The 13,516-nt window shown below is 44.2% G+C and overlaps 1 protein-coding gene across 5 annotated transcripts; it reads left to right on the top strand.

Moving 5' to 3' along the window:
• Positions 1-6,060: 6,060 nt before the first annotated feature.
• Positions 6,061-13,195, top strand: TRNT1 (tRNA nucleotidyl transferase 1). Of its 5 annotated transcripts, XM_065687439.1 has the most exons (9): positions 6,061-6,107; positions 6,365-6,512; positions 7,218-7,411; positions 7,998-8,136; positions 8,384-8,510; positions 9,027-9,220; positions 9,405-9,655; positions 10,924-11,178; positions 12,268-13,195. In XM_065687439.1, exons 1-8 carry the CDS (start codon positions 6,072-6,074, stop codon positions 11,170-11,172), a joined length of 1,338 nt encoding a protein of 445 aa, XP_065543511.1. In that variant the 5' UTR covers positions 6,061-6,071; the 3' UTR covers positions 11,173-11,178; positions 12,268-13,195. The 5 variants fall into 5 exon arrangements, with proteins under 5 accessions (XP_065543511.1, XP_065543509.1, XP_065543514.1 ...); XM_065687437.1 differs by lacking the exon at positions 12,268-13,195 and having other exon boundaries at positions 10,924-11,246; XM_065687442.1 differs by lacking the exon at positions 12,268-13,195 and having other exon boundaries at positions 11,034-11,125.
• The last annotated feature ends 321 nt before the right edge of the window (positions 13,196-13,516 follow it).

The raw sequence follows: 13,516 nt of genomic DNA, 5'->3' as shown, positions 1-13,516 counted from the left end.
ATAGACACTTCTCCTTTCCATGCAGGAAAATGCATCTTGTCATCTTTAAGTTTAATGTAAGTACCATCAACCACATTTCATTTTGTTCCCTCTGCTTTTGCCAGCACACCTTGAGAAAGCTACTGGTTTCAAAACAGTCACATGTGGATGTTCAGAGCAGCAGTCACTGCTGCTGAATTAGAGGATCTCTCCATGGAGAGGAGTGAGTCAGGTTCAGGTATATTGGCTTTCAGTGGAGTCCCATTTACTCGAAGAACAGAAATAACCATATTTTTAGCTGCCACTACATATAAAATAGGTACTTACTAGAATTTACTTCCCAGTTTCTTTTTTCAATAAAGCTTGCTAAAGAAGCAGTCTCAGTACTCACCTCAAGGCTAATTCTGCAGTGTTAATTATTGGGTGTAAGAGAAACTATTTTGTTTGTTTCTAAATTAAATGAACAACTATTTTTAATGCTTAAACCCAGCATGTTTTAATGCTTCCTAGATTGTTTCATGAAGCACTGGCATAAAAAAAAAACGATGCGTAACCATTCATCTATAACCTAATATAAACAACATGGACATACAGAACAGCAGCTTTCCAAAGTGTTCTTACCGAAGAGAAATAGGCCCTCCCAGCCCAATCGCACACTTCCCTGGGGCACTACAGCAATTGCTTGTATGAAGAACATAATATTTTCAGATGGTAATGAGCACAGAAAGCATCTTTAACCCATCAGTTCTCCCTGAACCTGCAATAAATAACCCGGGGACTGGAAGCACTCCAATTGATCACAGTTGGAGTACTTCTGCTACACCGTAACTATTTTTCAATATGGTGTATGAATGCTGAGCTCATTAAAATAGCACATAATTGACAATACAGTGTTTCCTAATGTCCAGGTCCACTCATTACCTGTATTCATATTTTGTATGTATCTGCTATTCTGCTAGCCCAAATGTGCACAAGGCTAACTCAACCTCTGGAGTTTACTAACAGATTATTCCTGGGGACTCAGGGTTTGCTTTTATGTATGTTGGGTTACTGAAAGACATTTTGGCCAGACACTTTGGTTCTAACACCATGCATGTGAATCACAATCAGGTAATTACTATTCACCTTGTACATTTATGCCTAGACAGTGCCTCCAAGACGATTTCCTATTGCATTACCATTCACGAAATGTCCGTTCTTTGGATTCTCACACTTGGATACCACACAGACCTCTGCTTCACAAGATCACTTTATTTTCTTTAAAAGTCTTTAAAAAGCCTCATGTTTTACAACTGCTTAAGATTCATGTCTACTAACACGAGTAATGCCAGTACATTGGTTTTCTGACTGCTCTGGCATTTAGCGCAACTGAAAAAGCTGGCTCCCTCCTAGGTTTACTTAAAGTGGGTTTGGCTACGCAAAGATTTTCTTAATTTGTCCTCAAAAAGCAAGAATTCTGATTCTTCCTGGGCATATTCTTTTCTGTGTACTTTAAAAAAAAATCCTAATTTCAAAAGTACTTTATCTGTCTAAATCATGCACTTACTAGAAACAGATCTAACATTTTCTAAGCAGTGGTTTACTGATCTGAAACTGGATATAAAATGTTATTGTAATGCAGATTAGTTTTCAATTATTATCCCTATTCTTCTTTTCAGTTTATCTTTTCCTGCCTTGTTTACAAAAATGCTATTTTCCTTTTTCTTGCTATCAGACTAAGATTGAAATTACAGCTTTTTAAAGAGGTATTTCCATAGATGTGTAAGATGATAATGTACAAGAACACCTTGCAGTCTGTGATATCCTGTGTGTTTTGTGTGAGGAATTACTAAAAAGAGGATCGAAACAAGTGTATTCAAGTAAAGATGTTAATTAGAAATCTACAGGAGAACCATGTTCCTATATCCATATATATGGATATAGTAAGTTCTCAGGACAAATAAAGCCTTATATATTATGTTTTGGTTACATATGTTAAAAAGTATAAGCAGAAGGTAAACAATATTATTCCTTTTGTAACGGGTATACTCCTGAAAGGGCAGTAGAAATCCAAACCACAGAAAACAGCCCCTAAAAGGTAATGATTTTCTTACTTACAGCTGACATGTCCCACAATCTCACAAGCAAGGGTCAGAAGCAGATTCCAGATGCATTTCCCAGTGCTAGGCAAAGCTGTCTTTGAAAAGCAGGACCTTTGCAGTCTTCAAACAAAGCACAGCACGGCAAAACCAAACCACAACAAACATCCCAGGAGGCTACCTGCAAGGCTCGAAAGTTCTGTGAAGAGTCAGCTCCATTTGTTCAAACGTCCTCTGGGTCATCTTCCTGTGGGTTTCTTTTATAACTGCTGTCTTTCAAGTACAAATGTGATAGGTACTTCAGAAATGATGGCAGATGATAAGTTAGACAAGCACACATTGAAAAAGGGAACTACAGATTTAACCACAGGATGGAAGGCTCCATACAAGCACACAGTTTAGCTCAGAAATGGCTTTGCTTTATTGAGGGTTAATTATATAGCATAGTCTGACAATTCTCTAATAATTTTGCAAGAGCAGGAATGTTTAATGACCGACTGCAAAGAAATAACCTATAGCCAGCTACCTACGGACCACTGCTGACATCCCAATTTGTTCTTCCCCTAGAAAATCAAATCCAAATGTTGCTGGGAAACTGTGCGGGCTTCCTGCAATGGTTTTATACCATCCTGTTCAATGCTCTTGCTATACAGCCATGTGAACATCAGTGGCATTTTGGGAAGTTAGCTGTACCAGAGCAAGATGAGCTTCTTAATCTCATGCTGAGAGCTTTGAGCTGTGATCCATAGGGCTGGGGAACACAGGCTCACAAGCAGGACAAGCAGCAGAAAATGACCCAAGGGCTAGAGAAGACCCTACAGAAAGTGGGGCTGCATGTAATGGAGTTACAGGAAGGACAAGAAGAAGGAAATTCTTTAACAACCTGGATTGCAACTACCCTATTAAATGTGCAGATGACACAAGCTGGGAAAGGTGTGTGCTTTGAAGGTAAGAGTAGAATTAAGAAAGTTCTTGACAAATTGGTGGAGCTCAATATGGGCAAGCTCTCAACTGCAAATAGGCATTGCCAGATGTAAATGACTAGTTCTAAATAACTGATTAGGTATCTGTTCTGCAGAAAAGGATGGGGGAGTTTGGAGGGCCATAAACGGAAGAGACATAAACAATGCCATGCACTTGTGAAATGATGCCAGCAAAACACCAGTGTCCTCTACAAGACACATGACGTAATCCTTCCACTCTGCACTGCGCTGATAAAGCCTCCACTCACACACGCTGTGCCCAGCTCAGATACTGCACTTAAGCAAGCCATGCAGCAGATAAAGAGAAGACAGTACAAAGGATATGAGAGCCTAAAGAGTATCAGAGAGGAAACAAGTTAAGGGAAGACTTGCGCAGAAATGTAGCACCTTAAGCTTTCACACGCTCTCCAAGCCCATCAGCCTGTGACTAGAAGATTACAACACGTAAAATTCAGGTTAGGTAGCAGCGAAAGCTTTCCGTGTTGGACAGAGTTTCAGAGTTTTCAGAGTTTCAGGCAGTGGAGCACCCAAAGACTGAAAGAAACTCTGTGATGGGTCATCTGTAGACAAACATCAACCAGGAATGATGGTGGTAATCAAATCCTGCCATGAGGCACAGAGATAAGTCAGGTGAGCTCTTACCGTCTGGCCAGTCCATATGTCTCTGAATAAACAGGTAATTACTGGGCAATATTCTGATACCTACACCAGACTATTTCTGTAGAAAAGAGATCATTCCTAAAGGTGAAGCATGAGTTTAATAAGAAAGAGAAGTCACCAAAAAAAGGGTAAAAAAATGTTGTTCTTATACAGGCCTGACTGGATTATAAAAGCCCTTTTGTGCTCATAAGCACGCTCCTGGCTGCAGTTAGATGCTGATTTGGTAGGTGCTTAAAAGGCTGGATAGATCTGTGACACGTTTCTTCCCAGTTACCAAGAAACCTGCAAAACTCTGTATGCTGAGACAAAGATTTATTCAGGCTTCAAAGGGTACCACACTCCCAATTAACTCGCATTTGGGTGAGTTCCTTCTCTGGCTTCATTCCTTCCAATCCTTCTGAGACGTCCTCATGCAGGAGCAGTACAGGGAGGAGCAACGAGAGCCATGGCCCTCCTCTGGGAAATGCAGTTGGCCAAACACAGTCATTCCAGTGAAATTACATTTGTGACAAGGGAAGGACTGACCTCCAGACTGTACCACATCCCCCGGACTCCCACATTATCCTGTCTTGTCCATGTATCTTCTCACAGTAAAGAAAACATGTCAATCTAGGCTGACAAACATAAACCTAATGTTTAAGCTACACCACATTGCTTCTCATACATAGTTCATAGCCCAGAAAGCAAACTGTGTCCTTGGGATGTATGACCAGCAGGTTGAGGGGGGCATTCCCCTTTCTCTCCCTTTGTGTGATCCCACCTGGAGCACCGAATGGCTCTACTGAAAGAGCACAAATGTAGATGAGATCTTGGGAAGTTCTTCCCTGTGAGGGTGCTGAGGCGCTGGCACAGGGTGCCCAGAGAAGCTGCAGCTGCCCCATCCCTGGCAGTGTTCAAGGCCAGGTTGGACACGGCTTAGAATCATAGAATCACAGAATAGTTAGGGTTGGAAAGGACCTCAAGATCATCTAGTTCCAACCCCCCTGCCATGGGCAGGGACACCTCACACTAAACCATCCCACACAAGGCTTCATCCAACCTGGCCTTGAACACCGCCAGGGATGGAGCACTCACAACCTCCCTGGGCAACCCATTCCAGTGTCTCACCACCCTAACAGGAAAGAATTTCCTCCTTATATCCAATCTAAATTTCCCCTGTTTAAGTTTTAACCCGTTACCCCTTGCCCTGTCACTACAGTCCCTGATGAAGAGTCCCTCCCCAGCATCCCTATAGGCCCCCTTCAGGTACTGGAAGGCTGCTATGAGGTCTCCACGCAGCCTTCTCTTCTCCAGGCTTAACAGCCCCAACTTCCTCAGCCTATCTTCATACGGGAGGTGCTCCAGTCCCCTGATCATCCTTGTGGCCCTCCTCTGGACTTGTTCCAACAGTTCCATGTCCTTTTTATGTTGAGGACACCAGAACTGCACACAATGCTCCAGGTGAGGTCTCACAAGAGCAGAGTAGAGGGGCAGGATCACCTCCTTCGACCTGCTGGTCACGCTCCTTTTGATGCAGCCCAGGATATGGTTGCTTTCTGGGCTGTGAGCGCACACTGAAGCCGGCTCATGTTCATTTTCTCATCGACCAGCACCCCCAAGTCCTTCTCTGCAGGGCCGCTCTGAATCTCTTCTTTGCCCAGTCTGTAGCTGTGCCTGGGATTGCTCCGACCCAGGTGTAGGACCTTGCACTTGTCGTGGTTGAACTTCATAAGGTTGGCATCAGCCCACTTCACAAGCGTGTCAAGGTCCCTCTGGATGGCATCACTTCCCTCCAGCGTATCAACGCAGCAACCTGCTCTAGTGGAAGGGGTCCCTGCCAGTGGCAGGGGTTGGAACTGGATGAGCTTTAAGGTCCCTTCCAACCCAAAGCAGTCTGAGTCTATGATCAGCAGCTGCCAAGCTCAGCACCAGCACTGCGCTGTTTCAGTGGGTACTGAATGCAGTGGGTACTGATCTCCCAAGTGGTGTGTTGGGGTAATTAGTCCGTTTCTTTTGCCATGGTTGTGTCATTATCAGGATGTGTTTCTCTCCCCTTTGCAATCCTTTTTCTCTAACCTGAAGCCAAGCCACGGCAGGCCTTTTGCACCGTTTCTTTCGTACACCACTTCGTCCATGCTTTACGCCTCGGCGTGACACCCGTCCGCCGGCTTCCCCACCGCACCCGGTAAGCGCAGGCAGCCCCTCAGCTCCACCCGCGGCTGCTCACCCGGGCAAAGCCCCCCTGCCCCGGGGCACGGGGCACCCCACGCGCATCACGCGCGGCCCCGCCCCGAGCCCCGCCCCGCGGCCGCCGCTCCGCCCCCAGCACCGCCCAGAACCCGCCTGCCCGCGGCGGAGGGGCCCAGCTGTGTTGCGTAGCGACGCTAACGTCATGGCGCGACGCCGACAACGTCATCTCGGGGCGCTGGTAAAAGCCGGGCGGCAGGAGGTGGTTCTTCGGGCCTAGCGCCGCCGGCGCTGCGTGCAGGAGCTCCGCGGGTGGGCGAGCGGGGGAGCGAGCGAGCGAGCGGGCGGGCGGGCGGGGGGAGCGGCCGAGCGAGCGAGCGCGGCGGGGCAGGCCGGGGAGCTCGGCGCCTGCGGGGGAAGCGGCTCTGCCTGTGCGGCGCGCTGGGCAAGGCCGGCCCGCTCGGCGGGCTGACGCGCGCTGTCGCCGTTTCTCCGCAGATGCGGGCTGAGGTGTTCCTTCTGCCCCGCAGGGCCGGGCTGCGGCTGCTCCCGCTGCTGCGGCACGGGCACCGGGCGCCGGCCGTCATGAGGCTGCAGTCCCCGCAGTTCCAGGCCCTCTTTACGCCGGGGCTCCGCAGCGTGGCGGGTGAGTACAGCGCGGGGAGGCTGGGCCTGGGCCTCCGGAGCGTCTCCTCCTGTGGTGGCGTGCGGGGAGCGAAGTGCGGCCTGCAGAGCCGTGGCGATGAACGCGGGCGGTGCGGTTTGCTGTCCCTAATGAGGCGCAGCACCTCGTCCATTTAGGAGGGAAATGGGCAGCGGCTTCTGTGGCTCGGTCACGGTGCTGGGGGCAGCCTGGGTGCCTGCGGTGCCCTGGGAGGTGGCCGCTGCTCCTTAGGTTCGGCCGCTGCAGCTTGTGGGCACCTCAGCGGACGTGGTGGAGCTGACAATTGCGGGGTGATCTTGGTGAAGAGGTCTGGATTCACCATTCACTGTGCTCTGCCTTAAGTAAACTGAGCGCTTTTTGTCTTGTTGGCTGCTGGCTGCTCAAACTGTTCTGCAGCCTGGAGCACCCCAATATCGATTATATAGCTGTTAGTACTTAAATTATCAGAAATGCCCCAGAAAGATATGTAGGGCATGAAATGACTGGGACAATGGCTCAGTGGCTGCTCAGCTAAGTATCTAATTTGTGCATTCTGCATGAAGCTGTGAGGTACATGCGTGCTTACTGTGTGTTGAGTATGTATTCCCACATCTATCACCTTAATGTGTGAAAAGGTAAGGGAATGGCTGACAGCGTGCTATGGTGTGCATTTAGGAGAGTGCTTCCTAATTTTCTTTTCCTTCCCAGAAATGTTTGAGAAGAAGAACTATGAGCTGAGGATAGCAGGAGGTGCTGTGAGGGATTTACTGAGTGGAATGACACCACAAGATGTAGATTTTGCCACTACAGCTACGCCAGCAGAGATGAAGGAAATGTTCACATCTGCTGGTGTTCGTCTCATCAATAACAAAGGAGAAAAGCATGGAACCATTACTGCCAGGGTTCGTTTGTGTTTTGATTTGGATCTTTTCTAACTGTATTTGTGCAGCATATCCAGTAGAGACCTGGTGGCATGTTCCTTTGTTGAAGTATCACAGTAAGAGTTTAAATGAGGCCCTGCTTTAAAGTGTGGAGTGAGTTCTTTTTTATTACTCTTTGAAAAATTCAATTTATTACCATATTTTAATGCATGTTACCTTTGCATAACCCATTCATGCTGCTGTGCCATCACTAGAAAAGATAACATAGACCCCTCCCCACATGCTCAGATCATGTGAGGAAGATCCCAGTGTTTCCTCCCCCTGATTTCCCATGTGTCACTTCCTCAACCATGCTCATTTCTCTGCTTCTTATTCCATCTTCTGCAGGCAGGTTTCTGAAGGCTACCTAGAAAATCAGTAATGCAGGGATTAGTTTTGGGTGTTTGTATTTCTTGGTTGTCTGCTCTGTATGAAAATATGGTACCTGTTGGTTTGCATGTATCCAGGTTGAGCACTGACTGTCTACAAACATGAGGCTGAAAAGATATACAGGTCTTGGTGTGTCTTCATGGTCATGTTGAAGTAACAATGTCTGTGGGATTTTCAGCTCCATGAACAGAACTTTGAAATTACTACTCTTAGAATAGATGTTGTCACTGATGGACGACATGCAGAGGTGGAATTTACCACTGACTGGGAAAAGGATGCTGAAAGGAGGGATCTGACTATCAATTCCATGTTTTTAGGTAAGTCCTTTCAAAAGGAAGTTAGATGGAACACTGCTTTTCAGATTAAGCCAGTATATTCTCTTGGTCTGTTTTAGTTTTGTTTTGTTTATTGCTCAGCTGCAAGGTCTGCACAAATATGTGAGGTGATCTGACAGACCAAGTCAAATCACACAGCTTGTCTTGTGTATTTTCAAATGAGTGTTCAGTTGTGCCAGCCATGTTTGTGAACTTGTATTCTTGCATTTTTTTTTCTCCTTATCTGTAGGTTTAGATGGAATGCTGTACGACTTTTTTAATGGATATGAAGACTTGAAAACCAAGAAAATTAGATTTGTAGGAAAGGCAACTGAGAGAATACAAGAAGATTATTTACGAATCCTAAGATATTTCAGGTACTAGGTTTTTCCTTTCCTAGATAAAGAAACAAACCAAGCATTGTAGAAGGCTTCAGAAATTGCAAAAAGAGATCAGTGATGTAAAAAGTAATGTAATTGTCATATTGTCATATCTTGTACTTGAAGTTGGAATATTTAACACTGTTGTGACGTTCTCTGAATAGCAGAAATAAATTCTTCTCACGGGTAACAAGAGATAGGATGAGGAGGAAGTGGCCTCGAGTTGCACCAGGGGAGGTTCAGATTGGATACTGAGGAAAAATGTCTTCACTGAAAGGGTTGTCAGGGATTGGAACAGGCTGCCCAGGGAAGTGGTGGAGGCACCATCCCTGGAGGGACTTAAAAGATGTGTAGATGTGGCATTTGAGGACATGGCTTAGTGGTGGACTGGACAGTGCTGGGTTAGCAGTTGAACTCAATGATCTTAAATGTCTTTTTCCAACCTAAACAATTCTATGATTCTAAGTGGAATAATTGTGCTCATTCTAACATAGAGATGTTTTATTTGGGCAGGTTTTATGGAAGAATTGCAGAGAAACCTGATGTTCATGAATCTAGTACACTGCAAGCAATTAAAGAAAATGCCAAAGGTTTGGCTGGAATATCAGGAGAAAGGATTTGGGTGGAACTGAAAAAAATTCTTCTTGGAAATCATGTAAATCATTTGGTTCAACTTGTGTATGAGCTGGATATTGCCCAATACATAGGTAAAGTGAAATAAAAATTGATTTGCTACTTCTATATCATACACAAGCAGAACTGCAGAACGGCAGAGTGAGATAAAACTTTTGTTTTACTCAGAAAGAAGTAGATTAGTTTTTTCTGTGTTAACATCCACATTTCTTGTTAACACTTTCTTGTACTTTTTTTCTGATGTGCATGTCCCTTTAGGACTGCCACTTGATGGAGATCTAGAGGAATTTGCCAGAGTCACTAAAAACGTACAAAATCTATGTCCAAAACCAATGACTGTTCTGACATCATTGTTCAAGGGGAAGGATGACATTACAAACCTTGATCTGAGGCTGAAAATCTCAAAAGAAGAAAAAAACCTCGGCCTTTTCTTAATAAAGCATCGGCAAGAATTAACCAAAGCTATGGGTCCAGAACCACTTAAACCGTATCAGGATGTCATCATGGATGTGAGTGTGTGTCATATTGCTTTGTTTTGCTCTACACAGTAAGCCAAATTTCCAGTTCTACAGAATAGCAGAGGTGACAGTGCCTAGGGGAAAGAAAAGGCCTTGGAGTCAGGTGAGAACCATTTCATTGTCAGGCTTGTTTCCTGGTCTTTGGCAAGTTTTTGCCAAGGTTTTAAAGAGCACGATATTTTCATCAGAAAGGTGGGATGCAAAAAGTATTGGCAAACTCTGGATTGCTCCTAGTGTAATGTCTTCACAGTAACTAGAAGAATATCTTTCTGTATTCTATTAGTTCAAGGTAACTAAGGTGGGGTGGATTGATTGTTTTCCCTCTTTGTTTTTTCTCTGGAGAGGGACCAGGAGTTAACAAGAGCAATTCAAAATGTCCTGGCATGTCTCTGCAATATAAAGCAGAATCTTTTGCTGTAAAAAGATCCTTTTCCTTTACTAGAGTTTACTAGAGGATAAGTAGCTGCCATTTCTGCTTGGGTTCAAAAGCTTTTCTTTCCCATCCAGAATATTGAGGCTTTAAGTTACTTTTAAAGAGATAATTTAAAACAAACAAGAAACCCACTGTATTTTTCAGTTCCTAATACCTTGTGTTCTGTAGCAGTTTTTTGACTGAATTTAAAAGCCTACCCTTCACTCAGGCTGCCAAGTGTCATATGCGATCATCTGAAACAAAAGTTCCATGTGAACATACCTAGGGACTGAGTTTGCTGTGTTGTCCCAGCTGATTTCCCCTTTGCTTTAAAACATGAGGCAGGATCTGGACCTTGAGAGACTCCAGGGTTTTTTTTATGTGAACTGTGTATGGGAAAGTCAGTGCAATTTCTGGAGCATTGGTATGTGGTTTTTTAGGGCATCCTGTTCAGCAGGCAGCCTGTGATGTTCTTCCACAGCAAAGTTCAGTTAATGTCAGGTGAAGCTGTTGACTTCTGTTGTAGCATCTGAGACTGAAGGCAGGAGACAGTAGTCTGCAATGAGGCCTTTCTCCCACAGGAATGGTAGTAGTTTCTCTGCAACTGGAGGTTGAAGATAATGGTTACAGCTGTTACCTGGAATTTTAAGAAGTCTCCAAAGATCTTCCGAAGCCTCCCAAGTTAGGACTGCGTTTTAAAACTTGTGAGGCAGGAGACATCCTCACTTTCATAGTTCCACCTCACTGTCCAGATGTTGCCTAATAAGATGTCATGGGAATAATGTAGTGTGGAGCACAGTTCGAGCTGTTTTCTACTGTGTTAACAGAATTCTCTCCTTTCTTCTAGTCTAGGGAAGCTAATACAAATTCCAAGATCTGTGAGCTCCTGAAATACCAAGGAGAAGATCATCTTTTACAGGAGTTGCAACAATGGACTGTTCCTTCTTTTCCTGTTAGTGGCCATGACTTAAGAAAAATGGGCATGTCTTCTGGAAAAGAAATTGGAGCAGCATTACAGCAGCTAAGGGAGGAATGGAAGAAGAGTGGGTACCACATGGACAAAGAAGAACTGTTAAGTTGCCTAAAGAAGTTGTAAAGCTGAGTAAGAAAGAACAGTTTTTGTCCTATTCAAAGTGTAACTGAAATAACAGTAAATACTTTGAGACTGTACTTGCTGATTGATGAGTGTTTGTCATATTTAAGATCCTCAGCCAGCGCTGTTCTCCTGGTACTAATTCATAACTTCTGCAAGGTGAGGTTTAATTTTGTAGTGATGCAAAACAGTATTGCCAGATCTCACATCCTCTACCTCTTGTATTCTAATGATAAATATTTACTACTTGACTCTGGGCTGTCAGAGGTGACAGCAGAATTTTTCTCATCCTGACTTTGCTACATCTAAACAAACCCAGCCCTCTCAAAGAAAGGTGTTTCTATCCTCTACATAAAATCATTGGGGACCTTTTGTGTCTAGGAGAGTGACAGTGGTTAGAAATAACGAGCTCTAGCTCTTTTTACAGTTAAAGTGAGCTAGCAGATTGAAATACTCCAGCAGTGCGCAGACAGTCTTAACCGTGTAAAACAAGTCTGTTTTCTATACAGTTTTTTTAGTGTCCAGACTCGATTTTAGATTAAAAGGATGACTTTGCTTGGTCAGTATTACAAACTACTTCTCTCTTTGGTAGTCTTTCAGTAACTTATCATTGAATAACTCCATAGAAAACTAGTGAAGGGTTCTGCAGTATGTTTTCCCTGGTGGTGTTCAAGGCCAGGTTGGACGAAGCCTTGGGTGGGATGGTTTAGTGTGAGGTGTCCCTGCCCATGGCAGGGGGGTTGGAACTAGATGATCTTGAGGTCCTTTCCAGCCTTAACTATTCTATGATTCTATGTTTTCAACATACAATGCATTGTGAATGTTAATAAATAGCAGAAGGAGAAGGAGATCCTGGTTCCCTACTTCTCCTTAGCCATGTGTACAGAAGTACTTACTTTTAAGTACATGTGTACTTAAGTTCTGCTTTCTTTCCTGGTGAAGTATAAATAGAACTGAGGTGACAGCATTGGTGTGCCTAGGCAGCGTGGAGACCTGTGTTGAGGGCTGCAGCTCTGTCACTTAAGCAAGTACTGGTGCCTTCAGCAATTCTCCACACACCTTCTGTAACTCGGGTATTCATCTCTTCTCTTGTTGCAGGCATTCTGTTGAAATCAGTATTTTGGGAAGCTTATTTTGGGAAGAAGTTGTAATATTCCTGCTACACTCACACTAAGCTCTTCCCTGTGCTGCTTGTGTTAATTATTTGTACATTTCTCCTCTCTGAACAGATCTATATTAAAACTGCCATCTGAATGTGTTCAGATGGAAATTCTTCAAAAATAATAAATATGTTGGTAACACTTGGAAAATAAGAGAATTAAAGGCTGTTAGCAGAAGGGGGAAGGAAACTTGCCTTCAAAATCCTCTTCTTTGTGTATGTAGGAACCATAGGAAGACACCAAGGGAAGAAAGAGAAATGCTGCTTTTCCCTGTTAAATAGGCAACTCTCCTAAGACCATGGTGGTGGTTAATTTTGTCACTGAATTGAAGCATCCTTGTGCAAGTTACTGAGCTCCTGAAATCTTGGGAGGGAGACAAGTAATCAAGTGTCGTGTTACGGTAAACTCGTTGGAAGAATGCTTCACAAAACCATATCTTTTAAGGCAGCATCTGTGGAGGTGGTAAATACTGGCAGCTACACTTGCTTTGCTCAGTTGTTGTCAGGGTCAAACTCCACTTGGAGAATTCTGAAGGACATGAGCTGGAAACTTATGATGTCCAATGCTTGTTTAGAGCAGCACAAAGGGATTAGTCTGAAAGCATTGTACTGAAGTAGCTCTGCTTTGACTTCAGCATGGTTCATATGTTTATTCAAATCAGTACTTTAAAAATAATGTTATGCTTGAGGTTTCCAGTGAGCATATAATCTGTTTTACTGTGCTCCACTGAAATTAAACCCAAGGAAAGGGAAACTGGATTAAATCAAAATAATAGCATCACATAAGCAAGCCCTACCAGCTTGAGTGCTGGGCAAATACTGTGTTTGAATAAACACTCTATAGAGTATGACCACTTGAATATCAAACTAGGACATACAGTTTCATCTCCTATGTATCAAACTGTTGTGTAAAGTACCCTTCTTGAACAGCTTACTGGACTAATTAAACAACATTCACACTGTGCTTAATTAAAGTTACACATCAGAAAAATCTGCAATGCTTTGCTAGCTGGGAGCTGTTCCAGCTCTCCAGTGCTACAGCCTTTGCCAGACCAGGCTCCCAGTGTTGGTGTCATGTCCTTTATGCCTTGGGCTTGTTAGAAAAAAGTTGAAGACCAGCAGATTCCTCTTATTCCTGTGGGCAAAGGGCACAGGAACAAAACTCTTACTGCGCTTCAACCTGGGAGA

This window comes from Lathamus discolor, chromosome 7, assembly GCF_037157495.1.
Source record: "Lathamus discolor isolate bLatDis1 chromosome 7, bLatDis1.hap1, whole genome shotgun sequence".
NCBI classification, from domain to species: domain Eukaryota; kingdom Metazoa; phylum Chordata; class Aves; order Psittaciformes; family Psittacidae; genus Lathamus; species Lathamus discolor.
Note: the sequence above shows the minus strand (reverse complement) of the source record. Positions and strands in the feature narration are given on the sequence as shown.